At 42.8% G+C, this 16,776-nt stretch overlaps 1 protein-coding gene across 1 annotated transcript in view; it reads right to left on the bottom strand.

Moving 5' to 3' along the window:
• LOC120020101 (protein kinase C iota type) overlaps positions 1-16,776 on the bottom strand; it is a 53,871-nt gene that overhangs the window by 5,932 nt on the left and 31,163 nt on the right. The window contains exons 6-15 of the mRNA XM_038963546.1: positions 7,665-7,802; positions 7,406-7,469; positions 4,920-4,975; positions 4,564-4,740; positions 4,030-4,214; positions 3,653-3,788; positions 2,431-2,518; positions 2,112-2,237; positions 1,292-1,371; positions 932-1,021 (exon numbers count right to left, since the gene is read on the bottom strand). Of these exons, the coding sequence (XP_038819474.1) occupies positions 932-1,021; positions 1,292-1,371; positions 2,112-2,237; positions 2,431-2,518; positions 3,653-3,788; positions 4,030-4,214; positions 4,564-4,740; positions 4,920-4,975; positions 7,406-7,469; positions 7,665-7,802 (1,140 nt within the window). The remainder of the gene's footprint in view (positions 1-931; positions 1,022-1,291; positions 1,372-2,111; positions 2,238-2,430; positions 2,519-3,652; positions 3,789-4,029; positions 4,215-4,563; positions 4,741-4,919; positions 4,976-7,405; positions 7,470-7,664; positions 7,803-16,776) is intronic.

The following is a 16,776-nucleotide window of genomic DNA, read 5'->3' as shown; positions in this document are numbered from 1 at the left end:
AGCCTGTGGATCAGCGGAAACTCCATTGTTAAGTCAGAACCCAAACAGACAGGCAGCCTGCAGGGTGTTAACCCAGCACTACCACCCCCTGGAGGTAGAAGAGTGCAGGGCAAGGCTACAGGTTACGTGTGAGGTGAGACTGAGCGGAGGGGGAGCCAGCTCAGACAGCCAGTCAGCAGACAGGGTAGACCCTACTGGGAAAAGAGGTCAAGCTGCTCCTGACCTGGCCTGGATGCCTGTCTGGAGGCCAGCCTGTCTGTCTGCTGGATGCCTGTCTGGAGGCTAGCCTGTCTGTCTGTGTCAGGTTGGAGTCAATTCCTTTGAAATTTGCCCAGCATTAGGACAATAACACGTTTCTGAATTTGAACATTGAGGTTAGCCAAATGCTCTTAATTCTCTGGTGGTGACCCTCTAATTACAACAGAATCACTGTGACACTGGCCACTTAGTGCTGACTTTTATAGTCCAGGAATAAACTTAATCTGGGTCTGGAAAACCTGCCCTTAGAGAACCGATACAGCCATGGTTAAATCAGATTGGCCCTTCTGTCTGCCTGGTGGGGAAAAAATACTTTCTGGGCTTGTCTAAGGTGATGACCCTCAACTATGACATACTGTCTGGAGGAGAGAATCACCGTGACCCGCTGTGATTGACTTTCACTTGTTGACTAGCTTTTTGCTGTTTTCTTTTAAACTATGTGGAAAGACAATATGAGAGTTGATTTCTCACGGTCCGTCATTCGCGTTTAAGTACATTTTCATTGGTGAGAATTCTGCTTCTGCTGCTTTGTTTGAAAACAATGATCTCTATATATCGGTCATGATGCTCCATCTCACCTAAACACTAGATACAGTAGGACAGATGGAGACAGAGTTGCATTAAAGAGAGAGATAGAAGAGAGGGCAGCGAGAGATAGAAGACAATGACTCACAAGGTCCCAGTCTACGTTTCGGAAGAAGGGATGACCCATGATGTCAGCAAAGCCCGTCTGGGGATGACAGCCTAGCCTCTCCTTAGGTTCCTGGGAAAAGAGAGAGAGAGAGAGACAGGGAAGGAGGGGAGGGAGAAAGAGAGGGATAGATAAACAAGGAGTTCAAGAGCATAGATATGAGACAGACGAGGAGAGGGGAGGAGGATGGAGAGAGGAAGGAAAAGGAGAATAAAGGTTCATTACATCATGGTCAGAGGGCAACGTGACATGACCTTGTTAGGATTGAACTGTGTGTGTGTGTGTGTGTGTGTGTGTGTGTGTGTGTGTGTGTGTGTGTGTGTGTGTGTGTGTGGGAGTTACCTTGTTGAGGAAGCCCTTGAGAACGCTGGCAGCTTTGACTGACAACGACCGAGGAATCCTGATCTGTTTTTCCAATATTACTACAGAGAGGAGACAGAGGATATTAGACTGTTATTTATTGAAACAGTTACTTAGTTAGGACCTAACTAACAAGGAAACAAAGTCATATTTAGACACACATTATCCTAGCGCACTCCCAGGAAGTGAACAAGTGCAAGCTCGTTGGAGAGAAGGGTACTAGAGAATAGGACCCAGCCATCCAGTCGGTCAGCTGTTATATAGAGATGTGTGTGAGTGTTACTTTGATCGGTCTCATGCCCCTCTCCCCACCGGTGTTATTACTACCTCTGAGGGTTTAGAGCTTGAGGTAGTCACCTCATACAAGTACTTGGGAGTACAGCTAGACGGTGCACTGTCCTTCTCTCAGCACATATCAAAGCTACAGGCTAAGGTTAAATCTAGACTAGGTGTTGTCTGTGCCCAATAATGTTTGTACCATTTTTTTGTGCTGCTGCCATGTTGTGGTCATGTTGTGTTGCTACCATGCTGTGTTGTCATGTGTTGCTGCCTTGTTATGTTGTCGTCTTAGGTCTCTCTTTATGTAGTGTTGTCTCTTGTCGTGATGTGTGTTTTGTCCTATATTTTTTATTTAATTTAATTTTAATCCCAGCCCCCATCCCCGCAGGAGGCCTTTTGCCTTTTGCCAGGCCGTCATTGTAAGTAAGAATTTGTTCTTAACTTAACCTAGTTAAATAAAGGTTAAATAAAAATCAAAAATACTTTGGAAGAGGTAGTTTGAAGTATTGTGTGTGTGTGTTACCTTGGAAGAGGTAGTCTTCAGTGTTCTGGTCTGGGTTGTCGGAGCTCCCTACGATGTCGAAGGGCGACCGTCCAGCCATCATCTCAAACATCAGCACCCCCAGCGCCCACCAGTCCACACTGAAACCTGAACCCACACAATTGATAGAAAGTCATTCAAATGCCTTAGCCTTACATTTCAATATAAACACACATAAGAGAACATTGTCGTAGTGTGCAAACGAGGATGAGCGTGGATATCTAGAATGACGTGCGAATAATATAGTCTTCTGCTTCTGAATCTGAAGCAAATGTGCATTATTTGGAGCAGACAGTCTTACCATAGTCCTCTCCTCTTAGTATCTCGGGGGCGATGTAGTTGGGGGTTCCACAGAATGTACTGGTGGTGTCTCCTGGCCTCAAGCCCTCCTACAGAGCAAAGGGAGCACAGCAGTCAGCACACACATCTCATAGCATAGAGGCATTAACACACAAACACCTCAGAGCTTTACATGGCATTAACACGCGCGCGCGCACTGTGGTGCCATTTTTCTGCTTTACCAAATGAGGAGAATTACAAACTTCACACACCAGTCAGAGTTATACTTATACTACATCTTTTTTTTAATAAGAGCTTTGCAATAGCCTTTTTGACTTTCAATGATGCGCCATCTCTAATGAACCATTGAAAAAGTACCAACAGAAAAGTACAAAGATCTTTTATAGCCAAGATACACCCCTCTCAACTTACACTGACGAACCACAGATCTTAGGAACAGTTCACAAAGAAAGACTTTTTCTTAAGAAAGGAGTATCCCGCAGCCAGATAACATTCGCTATTAATTATCGTTGAGTTTGGTCCCTCAGACGAGGTTCTAATCTCGTTCCTGGTACTTCATAGTACAAAAACACCAACTCCTCCAATGGCATATATCAATTATCAACTCTAGATACTCCCATCTCAAGTAAACCCCCTCTTGACCCCACTCCTGGACAAGCTCACTGAGGGGAGTGAGCCTCTAGGTCATACACTATCCCAGCATAAGTGCAACATCAGAGAGGACATACAATGTTTCCAGACACTGACATACACCTCCCCCCAATGGGAAAAGGAGGGAGTGACTGGCACACAGACATTGTGGAGACAAGTAATTAGTTCCCCATTAATCACACCATCCCTTCACATGGTTTAAGAATAGGTAAAGACACATTCACATATGAAGACAATGTTCCATTCTGTCCTCTTCCCTTTCTGATATTCTGCATAGCACCAGACACATGTGAAAGACGAGCCTGACCTCTCCCCTCTCTGGGCCCCAAGTGACTGACCCCTAGCTGAGGGAAAAGTGACACTGCCAACACTATAGTCCAAAAGGATACATTCTAATGACAAGTATCTCACATAAGCATATTATGTCAATGAAACATCTTAATTATCTATGTTACCCAACTAATTCTGATTCATCCGCCACAAAACACAAAAAAAGATAGACAGAAACACACAGGCATAAGCACTCGCACGGACAGACCCCCCCCCCCCCCCCCCCCCCCCCCAACACCCACCTTGCACATGCCATAGTCAGTGAGTTTGATGTGTCCCTCGGACTCCAGCAGCACGTTGTCCAGTTTGAGGTCTCTGTAGATGATGCCTCTCTCATGGAGGTAGTTCAACGCCAAGCTGATCTCTGCTGAGTAAAACCTGACAAAGAGAGAGATGGAAAAGAACCGGTCAGACTCATACACACAGATACATCACTGCCTAAGAGCTACACAACTAATCACCAAGCTCTTCATCAGTCGAATTTACGGGTGTTAAAGACCACAAACAGAAGAAAATGTGCTAAAACAAGAAGGGACTACCAGGATTTTCAATTGCAAAAAGTTCTGTTGCGTACCCTAGTGAACATAACCCAAGTGTAGAAAGACATCATTGTTCAAACCTGGCGTGTTCCTCAGGTAGCTTCCTCTGTCTCTGCATGTGGAACATCAGGTCTCCTCCGTTTACATACTCTATGACAAAGAACAGTCTGCTCTCAGTCTGGAAACAGGAGTGTAGCCCAACTAGGAATGGGTGGTTGGATGCCTGCTCAAACACGTGCTTCTCTGTCTGGACCCAGTCAATGTCCTACAACACCCGGGAATAACACACACAGGATGCATTTGGAAATCCAGTGGACTTAAAATCATATCAAACACTTAGAAAAGCTAAATAAGCAGACATAACCAGGCAGCTATCTGAAGAGAACAGACAGACAGAGTGAAAGAGTGGATGTGACAAGAGTGAGCGAGTGGTGTTGACAGATCTCGATTGACAGACAGGTAACAATAGGTCAGGACAGAGCAGCCTCTCAGACAGAGAGGACGGATGGCACAGCTGATTGATCAGGTAGCGCCTGTCAACGTGTCGGACCGAGTGTGTGTGTTTCTTCAGAGTGTGTGTGCGCGCATGTGTCACTCCGTCTGTGTGTGTTTACCTCATCGTCGTTGACCAGCTCCTTCTTGACCACCTTCATGGCGTAGATCCTCTCAGTCTTCTTGAGTCGGACCAGCAGGACCTTCGCGTAGCTGCCCCGCCCGATCACCCTCAGCAGGTCAAAGTCCACCAGACCCAGACTTGACGCTGACTTCCCCGTGTCTCTGCTGCTGCGCGCCTACAGGACGGAGGGATGGACAGAAATAGGCATGAGATCAAACGGACAGGCAGACAAAGAGGGAGAGACAGAAACTGACGTGAGACAAAAAGACAGGTGGCCATCACTCTCCCTTACAACAACGTTGGCAACAAACACACTTCTCTCACTCACACACAATCGCAGTCCATCTTCCTCACCTCTTTCTCTTCTCCGTTGTAGTTTAGACTCTCACTAGAATCTCTGTTCTGAGGACCTGAGAGAGCGAGAGTGACAGAGAAAATGACAAAGAGAGAGTGACAGATGGGGGGAGAAAGAAAGCAGGAGCAGTCACATATCCTCCCAGACACTAGAGGGCAGACCTGCCAACATTGAATAATTTTTATGAGTACCACTTCAGCGGCACCCCCAGCGCCGCGGACCCCTCAACGGTGCGTGTGACACCCAAACCGCACCTTTTAAACCCTAATGATGTTGGCAGAAGACTGCCTCAGTAAGAATGGTAGGCTATAGACTTAAGGGTACTTGGTAATTGGCTACCATTCATTCAACATGCCTTGTTAATTGGTGAACTGACTTATCACATCATTAGCAGCCTACTGTTGACACAGCTCTATCAATAACATACGCCTGCTAATCTTTAACAGTCCAACATAGCTTTCTGTGAAGGACGGTATTCGCGGAACAGCTTTCTCTGCCATGTCTGTATCCATCCACGCAGCAGCACGCACTGAACTACTGCAACACCGCACGTTTCCTTGTTGGTCAATGTGCTCGTGCTTACTACCGAGATCAAAGTATGTGTGGGCAAGAAAGTGTAATTGCTTCGTGGACTAAACGCTGTAGCTACAGTAGCTTCTGAAAGTATTCACGTCCCTTGACTTTTTACACATTTTGTTGATTTACAGCCTGAGATTTAAATAGATTCAATTGATATGTGTCATCACTGGCCTACACACACACACACAACACCCCATAATGTCAGTGGAATTATGTTTTTAGATTTAAAAAAAGAAAATGTATGAATAAAAAATGTAAAGCTGAAATGTCTCGAGTCAATATGTATTCAACCCCTTTGTTAAGGAAAGCCTAAATAAGTTCAGGAGTAAAAATGTGCTTATAAGTTGCATGGGCTCACTCTGTATGTGTTTAACATGAAAGGAAAAGTGCAAAGTGTGCGAATACTGCGACACAGATGTGCTTTTGATACAAGAGGTAGGTCTAACATACAAGGCAGAAAGACTACTGTTTCCAAATAACCTTGACCGCAATGATCTCTGTTGGGACCTGCAGGTCTCATGCAGCCCCTCCAACTAGAAGCCTATTTTTCCGTATTTCGTACTTCGACCTCAAATTGCGTGCATGGTACGCAAAATGCGTGCAGGTTGGCAGGTCTGAGAGGGGGATACAGAATGGTTAATAGTGTGAATGTTAAAGGAGAAGTTTACCCAAATTCCAGAAACTCCCAAGTGATTCCATACATTGACACTAGTCCAGGGGAGGTTGCCCTCCCCCCCTCTGTAGTGCTGTACTGCAACAGATGCAAAAATGGTTCACGTGACTCGTGACGGTGCAGGCCTTTTCTGCTCTGTTGCCAGTGAATTCATGATTCACAAATACGCAAAATGTGGACACATTTGTTGTTTTATTGACAGCGTACGGCCAAATGAGCTATTTCTGTCAAAAGTACTATCGGTTTTGAGTCAAGAAATGTGTACTTTTACACCAAAAACATTTGGATTATTAAATGTAGCCAACTGCCACAGCAACAGAGATGGGTAACAACTGTGCATGTGCTCTCTCGGAGGAATCCCTGCTACGCAGAAACTGCACGTTATTCCCTTATTCACAGATTCGGGTTTTTTTTCAGCAGAGAAGTTAAGACAGCGTAACAGATTAATTATACAAAGTAAATAACTAAATATCAACAACTACAAATATCCTCGTGAATAGCATCCCCCCGACATGAATTTTGTTTACTATACAATGCATGGGCATCTATGCCCTCACAACTAAAGTCCATTTAGAGAGCATACGCTGAGGAGTTTAACCTTTTGTCAATAGGGGGGCGCCATTTCGACTTTGTAAAAATTCGTTCCCAAATTAAACTGCCTCGTACTCAATTCTTGCTCGTACAATATGCATATTATTATTACTATTGGATAGAAAACACTCTCTAGTTTCTAAAACCGTTTGAATTATATCTGAGTAAAACAGAACTCAAGTTGCAGCAAACTTCCTGTCAGGAAGTGAGAAATCTGAAATCGGGCGCTCTGTAGTATTTACAGTGAAAACAGTGACATTTCTAGCAACGTAACGAGTCACGTGATCTGTTTTTGCAGCCGTTTTAGTACAGGGAGAGAGAGGGGGAGATGGCAAACTCCACTGAACTAGTTTCAATGTATGGTATCAATTGGGAGTTTCTGCGTTTTTGGGTAAACTTCTCCTTTAAACGTTCTAATTCAGTCAGCCACCAGTAGAGCACCTGACAGGACTTAAGGCTGTCTTAGTCCTACTGGATCTAGCTTAGTGACTCAGGTCTAGGGACACGGTCTAAAGAAATAATTAATTGTGTCAAAATGTCTGATTGTTTATGAGGATCTATCTTAACCCACCAGGGCTAGTTTTCCTTAAAAAGGAAGTGTGTTTGTGTGTGTGTGTGTGTGTGTGTGTGTGTGTGTGTTACCTGTCTGTTCTGATTGGTCTAATGGAGTGATGGAGGCCCCTCTATCAGGCCCCATGATAGGCTCCTAGAAAGAGAGCGAGATGGAGAGCGAGAGAGTGTAAGAGGACACGTTGAGAAATAGTGTGTCTCAGTCCTTTCTTAATGAAAATACAATATGTGTAGGGCCCAGAGTTTTCCGGGACAAGTCACGTGAAAAGACCAAGGTAAAACTCTGGGCACTAAGTATAAGAGACGGCACTGACCGCTCGCTGTTCCTCACCTGTATCATCTGTCGGCCACACTCCACGGTGACCAGTTTGTGACACTTCTTGTGGACCAGCAGTTTGCAGTTGATGCATTTGTAACCCTGTCTCCCCAGACCCCAGATACGGTCTGTGCAGATGGCGCAGTGAGCTCTCTGGAAGACAAAGAAAACAAACCTTTAGAGAGAAAGAGAGACAGAGAGATAGAGGGAAACAGAGACGAAGAGCGAGAAAGAAGTGAAGGAAGAGAGGTATATACAGTATATACAGTGGTTCCTCAAAAGTTTAGAGCCTATGACCATTTGTGGCAGATTGTGGTAAATTGCGTCATTGCACCACACTATCACAAGGGGGAGTTAGAATGCTGATCTATCGGTATCTAAACTGTGGCACAAATTGACGATCTTTTCGTAAATTAATGGAGGTTTGAATGTTTAAGTCAGAGAGTCTCTCTTCTCTGGCACTAGAGTCCTGTATCAGGCAATAACAAAAAATGACCTGGCGGGTGGTCCCGGAGTTGAGAGAGAACATAGGTAAATACAATTGCGCAATTACACTTGACATGTAGACTGACAATTTTCTAAAAATAGGCAGAGTGGTATTTTGATTTCTCCCCCTCTAAAACAGAAATAATAATAAACAACAAACTGGCTTTATTTACCACAGTGTGAAAGAGGGATAGCCCCTCTATGCCGAAATTGGACATGATAAAAGTCTGGATTCACACTGCTGACCCAGATGTCTTAGTACTGTCCGAGACCTGGCTTAATAAATCTATTCTAAAATCAGTCTATAGGCTTGGATAGTTATGTTTATCAATGTGACCAACAAAGTAAGGGGGAGGTATAGCCATTTATATTAAAGACATATGTGGTTACTGAACTAAGGTCTTTACCTAAACCAAAACAGTTTGAGTTTTTAGCATTGAAGCTGCAGTTATCAAAAGCTGTGAACTTAGATTTGATAGGATATTATAGACCTCCATCTGCAAAAGTAGAATCCCTGGATTCTCTGGCTGTACTGATGCGTGGTTGGGGGGGGGAAATTAAATGGTCCTCATGGGCGATTTAGACTGGGATTGATTATCTCCAAACTCGGAGGCCATAAGAGGACTGTGCAATACATTACATTTCACTCAAATTATAAATGCGGTTACAAGACTCAATCCAAAAGACATCTAAATCAACACTTATTGATGTTATTCTAACAAACAATCCGCATAAATACTCGGCCTTTGGGATTTTCGCTAATGATTTAAGTGATCATTGTGCAGTTGCTTGCATTAGAGACCCCAAAGTGCCCTCTCGCTTCATAGTCAAACAAAATTTTACGCAGTTCTGTGAACTGGGATAGGATTGCGCCTATTCCAGATATCGAAGAGGCATTCTCATTGTGTTTTATACTATCTGTGATAAACACGCCCCTCTCAAAAAAGTACCGGGTAAGAGGTAGAGACAATCCCTGGTTTACAGGGGAATTATCGGATTTGATCCAGAAATACACAAATGGGCCTAAGCCAGAAAGGGTAATTCCCAGACAGAATGGCAGTTATTCAGGGCACTGAGAAATAAGTGTGTCTTGTTAATACGGAAATGCAAATCTAGCTTCTATTACGAATCTACCAAGGCAAACCTCAATAACCCCGAAGAATTGATGGAAAAACCATTAAATCCATGAATGCTAACACAAACTCCTCTGGCCTTCCGCTGAAATTGACCTCAAATTCAATGGATGTGACTGACAATAATAAACTGCTTGACATGTTTAATGAGCATTTTACTCAAGCTGGGCATGTATTTGATGAACTCCTTCCAAACATCTCAAATGAGGCTGTGAATGAAACTGCCACATGCCTTTCTATGGGTCATTTATTTCATTTTACCGAGATTGGCCCGGATGAATTAAACCCATATTTAAAAAAAAAAATTGCTGCAGAGATCATTGCTGCCCCTCTCACTCGTATATTAAAATCTTTCATTGGCGAGTAATACCAATCCAAAAGTCTGGAAAGTAGCCTATACAAAAAGGTGGAGATCGTTCCCTGTTGCATAACTATCGTCCCATATCTAAACTGTCGGCACTGGCATAGGTTTTGGAAAACCTGGTGAACTCACAGTTGAAAGACTTTTTACAATAAATCAGTTCTCAATTCCAGTCGGGTTTTAGAGCCAAGCATAGTACAATTACTGCTGGGAAGTAAGGTTGTAGGTGACATTCTAGATGCTCAGGACAAGAAAAATAACTGTGTTTCACTTTTTATTGACTTATCGAAGGCCTTGGACACTGTTGACCATGCCCTGCTGTTGTATCGACTAAAAAAGGTTGGTTTAAGTGTTGATGCATTGGATTGGTTCCAAAACTACATTTCTGACAGAACACAGTGTGTAGCACAGGAGGATATGAACTCTGAGTTACGAAGGCTTACAAAAGGAGTCCCCGGGGCTCAATTTTAGGTCAGATCCTTTTTACACTGTATATAAATTATTAGGGTAGACGGTTGACTCTGCAAATCTCCATTTGTATGCTGATGACACAATTATTTATTCTAGCACCTCTAATATTGAGGCTTTTCAGGACTTACAGTTGGCCTTTGATGTTATTCAAAGGCAGCTTTTCCAATTGAAACTTGTACTTAAATGAAAGGAAAACAAAGTTTATGGTTCTCTCTTCCCTGAAAGTTAACAGATGGAGTCACTTGAAGATTTTAACTATAACAGGCCAGCATATTGATAGGGTCACCTCCTATAAGTATCTTAGGATTTGGTTAGATGAAAAATTGAATTTTAAACAGCACATTGATACCTTGACCAAGAAACTGAAGTTGAAATTGGATTTATATTACAGGAACAAATCTTGCTTTTCAATGTTAGTCAGAAAATATATTGTTCAAAGCACTTCTTTTTATTTTTAATCAGTGCTGGATTATAGTGATATTATCTATATGCAGGCCTCAGCAAGTACCTTAAACTCAGGACACAGTGTATCATGGTGCTTTAAGATTTATTACAAATGCTAGATCACTGACCCATCACTGTGATTTGTATGCTATGGTGCAATGGACCTGTCTCTCCACCAGGAGGCTAAAGCACTGGTACACTTTTGTGTACAAAGCATTGATGGGACAACTCCCTTTGTCTCTGTTCTTTACTGATCAAATCCGTCACTCAAAATAGTCTTCGTTCAGTCCCTTGTCTGTTCCTAAGACAAGAACTGAGATGGGGAAACAATATTTTTCCCATAATGCCCCTTCATCCTGGAACATGCTTCAGAAGATTTTAAAGTGAGGGGAGTTAGTGTCTTTGCCTGTTTTTAAAACTCTGATAGACAATACTGTTTGTGAAAACTGCATTTTTCCCTAATTTTCAATTGTATCTAACTTGTGACACTTTGTCTTTTGTGTGTATTCTGTATTTTTCTGTAATGTTTTATGGACACGCTGCTATTTCCCTGTTTTGCCTTCTTGCCAGGTCACCCTCGCAAAATAGGTTTTTAACCTCAATGGGTTTTACCTGCTTAAATAAAAAAAATAAAAAAAATCTGGGTCTTCCTTTCCTGTGGCGGTCCTCAGAGCCAATTTCATCATAGCGCTTGGTTTTTGCGACTGCAGTTGAAGAAACATTCAAAGTTCTTGACATTTTCCGGATGTACTGACCTTCATGTCTTAAAGTAGTCTGTCGTTTCTCTTTGCTTATTTGAGCTGTTCTTGTCATAATATGGACTTGTCTTTTACCAAATAGGGCTATATTTTGTATACCAACCTACCTTATCACAAGACAACTGATTGGCTCAAACACATTGAGGAAAGAAATTCCACAAATGAACTTTTAACAAGGAAAACCGGTAAATTGAAATGCATTCCAGGTGACAACCTCATGAAGCTGGTTGAGAGAATGCCAAGAGTGTGCAAAGCTGTCATCAAGACAAAGTGTGGCTATTTGAAGAATCTCAAATTTAAAATGTTTATTGATTTGTTTAACACTTTGTTGGTGTGTCACTCCCTATGTGTTATTTCATAGTTTTGATGTCTTCACTATTATTCTACAATGTAGGAAATAGTAAAAATAAAAACCTTGGAATGAGTAGGAGTGTCCAAACTTTTGACTGGTACTGTATGTGTTGACTACGCAAGTGATGTCTGCTAAATTAAAGGCCATAAAGCCTTTGTCACCCACATTTTTTTTAAAATAAAGTTTCACATATATTCAAGACCTGAGCTATTTCATATAGGTTTTGTTTACTACATTGACGTGTGGAATGTTACCGAATAGATAATAGAAAGAAAAATGTGTCCATTGCCAAGCGGCGAATGGAGTGAAAGTGCACTGTACTGTGAGGACGCAACAAAGCTGTGGGCCAGGTGTAAATGGTTTAGCAGCCTTTCCAATAAATTAGAGTACAAAAGAATCCATCCACCATTGATGGGCTATCAGCAGGACAATAGACTCTTGCTGAGTTTAGGGACTTTAACGGACCTTTGCAAGGCATGTCACTTCACCAATCTCTCTGCATAGCCCACCACATGCACTGTTTTCTAACCACATCTGGATGGATCCGTAACAAATTACTATGGGAATAAATATCACTGAATACAATACATATTGGAATATAGTGGGCAAATCAACTGCAGCCATAAAATTGTTGCTTACTGAAACACCCACAGTCATAATAGGATTTGAAGCAAGCATGGGGACTGGTCTTCATAAATCTGATTTTTCTTGTCAATGAATCTCTGTTTGGGTATTGGTTAGCCTACAATTAGGGTGTGGAAATGTTTGGATTATTTTGCTCTTCACTCGCAGTCGCTTAGTAACCTAGGCCTACTCCTGACCGATCACGTTGTACAACGCCATATTTTCATAATAGGCTACTGTAAAATGCATTTTTTCTTGGAATAGAAACACCATAATATTGGTCAATTTAATGAAGCTACATTTCTGACAGTATAAACAGCACAACAACTACAATAATAATTAACAAAAAAATATAATCAATCTCATACAATGAATTCGGGAAAATATTCAGACCCCTTAACTTTTTCCACAATGTGTCACGTTACAGCCTGAATAATAACACCCGGCTGTGATTGGGCGTCCCATAGGGCGGCGCACAATTGGCCCAGCGTCATCTGGGTTTGGCCGGGCTAGGCCGTCATTGTAAATAAGAAATTGTTCAACCGACTTGCCTAGTTAAATTTATTAATTTAAAGTAAAAAATTGATACAATTATTTCTTAATCTACACACAACACCCCATAATGACAAAGCGAATACAGGTTTAGAAATTTCTGCAAATGTATAAAAAAAAAAAAAACTGAAATACCTTATTTACGTAAGTAATCAGACCCTGGGGTAAATTCAATTAATTCGTGATGATTTTGGAAGGCAAACACCTGTCTATATGAGGTCCCACAGTTGACAGTGCATGTCAGAGCAAAAACCAAGCCATGAGGTCGAAGGAATAGTACGTAGAGCTCCGAGACATGTATTGGGGCGCGGCACTGTTGCGACCTGCAGTGTGTGTGACGTTTGGTGTGGCGTTATCTTATGTTTTTAATTTGTACACTTAGTGGCGTTATTTTATGTTTTTAATTTGTACACTTAGTTTACAAACATTCTGCCAACCATGGATTTCCAGTGGTGGGGTGTTGGACTGATCTTGTTGATCGTGTACATACCCGCTACGAACGGACTAAATAATGAAAACGCTGCTGGCAGCGGAATCCAATACAGCAGGGAGTTTTTACTACAATGCAACTCAAATACGAACGCGATGGATATCCCAATGGCCCATCTAATACCTGATTGTCTGCGAGTGGATTACAGTGGAAAACGCGGGGGAATCAGACAACGACTTAAAAAAATTAAGAACAAACTTCCCTTACCCACCACCTTGCTGATTAATGCCCAGTCACTGAGGGGGAAAGCGGATGAGTTGTCAGCGAATCTGCGCTTCCAATACGAATATCGGGAGGCCTGTTTGCTGGCATTTACTGAGACTTGGCTGGATGACAGAGTCCCGGACAGAGAAGTGGAGCCGGCCGGCTTCACCCTGGTCAGAGCGGACCGCGATCTGACAGTCACAGGGAAACTTCACGGCGGGGGCGTCTGCCTGCTTGTCAGGGACCAGTGGTGTAAATCGATCCTGGTAAGAGAGCGACTCTGTACCCCCGACATTGAACTGCTTTCTGTGTCACTGCGACCTTACTATCTGCCCTGTGAGTTCCCCCAATTGTTTGTTACCGTTGTGTACATTCAACCAAAAGCTAATATAACAAAGGCATCAGAGATTATTTATAATCTGTCACAGAAACTGGAATCCATCTCCCCCGACGCACCCAAATTTATTTTAGGGGATTTTAACAACTGTACCTTGCGCAAAGTCTTGCGCACATACCATCAGTATGTGAAATGTCACACTAGGAAAAATAGGACTCTTGATTTGTGCTATGGGACAATACCAAAGGCATTCTCTGCCACCACCAGACCTCCTCTGGGGACATCAGACCACAATGTGGTCTACCTCAGGCCAACTTACTGTCGCCTCCTGGAGAGGGAGAAACCCACAGTTAAAACTGTCCAGATCTGGAATGACAACAGTATCACTTGTCTCCAGGGGTGTTTTGACTGTACAATGTGGGAGGTATTTGAGGACAGCAGCTCTGATCTGGATGAACTCACAGAGGTTATTTCAGACTATGTAAACTTCTGTGTTGAGTCAGTTGTGCCTACTAAGACCTGTAAAATCTTCTCTAACAACAAGCCTTGGGTATCAAAACATCTAAAATCACTACTTGATAGGAAGAAGGCAGTTTATGCTGGGGGTGATAGACAGGCTTTAAGAGATGTACAACGTGAGATAAAAAGACAGATACTGGTGGACAAGGAGGCATACAAGCAAAGGGTGGAGAGGACCCTCTCCTCAGGAAACGCAAGGGTGGCCTGGCAAGGGATTAAATCCATGGCTAGCGCCCCCCATATATGCAGGGGAAAAACCAGTGCTGACCTTTGGGGATATGAGGGCCAGAACATGGCTAATGAACTGAATGTTTTCTTCTCAAGATTTGAATCAGACAACTTCGTGTCGGAGGTAAAACAAATGGAAGCATCATTACAAATGTTTGAGAGAGTTGTTGTTCAACAGTCTGATGTTCTAAAGTTGTTCAGGGGATGTAACACATACAAAAGCCCAGGCCCAGACAAAATAAGTGGGCATGTGTTAAAGCACTGTGCTGAACAACTGGCTGGTGTTTTTACAGACATTTTCCAATCCTCACTCAACCAGCAACACGTTCCAGTATTGTGGAAAAAATCAATAATTATACCAATTCCTAAAGTATCGACTCCCTCTGTGCTGAATGACTATCGCCCTGTCGCTTTGACATCCTTAGTTATGAAATGCCTTGAGAAAATTGTGAAAAGTCATATTCTCAGTGTCACCCAGAAGCTCCTCGACCCATTTCAGTTTGCCTGTCAGACCAGCAGAGGAGTTGATGATGCCATTCTTACCCTCCTTAACATGGTCTATAGACATCTAGAAGGTGCCAAATCCCATGTCAGGGTTCTGTTTGTTGACTTTTCTTCTGCCTTCAACACAATCCAGCCCTACATTCTGGCACAGAGACTCATTCGGGACTTTTCCTTAGATGGGGGGCTGGTTTTGTGGCTGTTGGACTTCCTGAGCCAACGCTCACAGCGAGTCAAAATAGGTCCCCATGTGTCGGATATACGCAATACCAACACAGGCTCTCCTCAGGGATGTGTTTTGTCCCCACTTCTGTACATCTTGTACACTAATAGTTGTACTAGTTCCCATACTGACAGACACCTCGTTAAGTTCGCTGATGACACTGCCTTGATCAGCCTGTTGCATGATGACGAGGAACATCATGGCCCGGTCCTAGATGACTTTGTAGAGTGGTGTGAGGAATCACACTTGGTCCTCAATACTAACAAGACCAAAGAGATGTGCATAGACTTCAGGAAGCGTACAACACCTACCTCTGCAACATCTATCAGAGGCCAGAATATAGAAATTGTAGGGGAATATAAATATCTGGGTGTCTTTTTGGACAGTAAGCTTCAGTGGAGTAAATGTACAGACCAGATCTACAAAAAGAGCCAACAGCGACTGTACTTTCTAAAAAAGTTGGGTTCTTTTAATATAGACTGTACTATATTGACTCTGTTTTACAAATCCTTTATTGAGAGTATTTTAACTTTTTGTATTGTTTGTTGGTTTGGCAATGCCACTGTCAGTCAGAGAAACATGCTGAGAAGGATTATTACCACAGCAAGTAAGGTACTTGGAGTCAAACAGACAGGCCTGGATGAGATCTTTAAGGTCAGGGCCCTCCGTAAGGCTCACAAAATCATTTTAGACCCAAGTCACCCCCTGTACCTGGACTTTGAATTACTCCCCTCTGGGCGCAGGTATAGGGCACCCCTCAGCAGGAAAAATAGAACGAGACAATCATTTGTGCCAGGTGTGATATCCCTCTTAAATAGCTCGGGCAAATGTTCCCATTGACCCCGTAAGGCCAGCAGGCTAGTCTTTGTTTTAAATGTTTTATTTCTTATTTCTTACTATTATTTTTTTTTTTTATTGGTGCGTGACTGTTATTGAAAGTTGTATTGTCAATCTTGTTTTGTATTTAACGCCACTTTAAGTGTGTACATGACACTACAACAACATTTCCCCATGGGGACAATAAACTAAGTAAGTAAGTAAGTAAGTAAGTAAGTAAGTAAGAGACAGGATTGTGTTGGGCACAAATCTGGGGAAGGGTACCAAAAAAATGTCTGCAGCATTGAAGGTCCCCAAGAACCCAGTGGCCTCCCTCATTCTTAAATGGAAGAAGTATGAGCAAACTGAGCAATCTGGGAAGAAGGGCCTTGGTCAGGGAGGTGACCAAAAACCCGATGGTCATTCTGACAGAGCTCCAGAGTTCTTGTGTAGATGGCAGAACCTTCCAGAACGACAACCATCTCTGCAGCACTCCACCAAATCAGGCCTTCCTGGTAGTGGCCAGACAGAAGCCACTCCTCAGAAGAAAAAGACGTTCCTTTTGGCAAACTCCAACCGGGCTCTAAAGACTCTCAGACCATGAGAAACAAGATTCTCTGTTCTGATG

Source organism: Salvelinus namaycush, chromosome 25 (genome assembly GCF_016432855.1).
Source record: "Salvelinus namaycush isolate Seneca chromosome 25, SaNama_1.0, whole genome shotgun sequence".
In the NCBI taxonomy this organism is placed as follows: Eukaryota; Metazoa; Chordata; class Actinopteri; order Salmoniformes; family Salmonidae; genus Salvelinus; species Salvelinus namaycush.
Note: the sequence above shows the minus strand (reverse complement) of the source record. Positions and strands in the feature narration are given on the sequence as shown.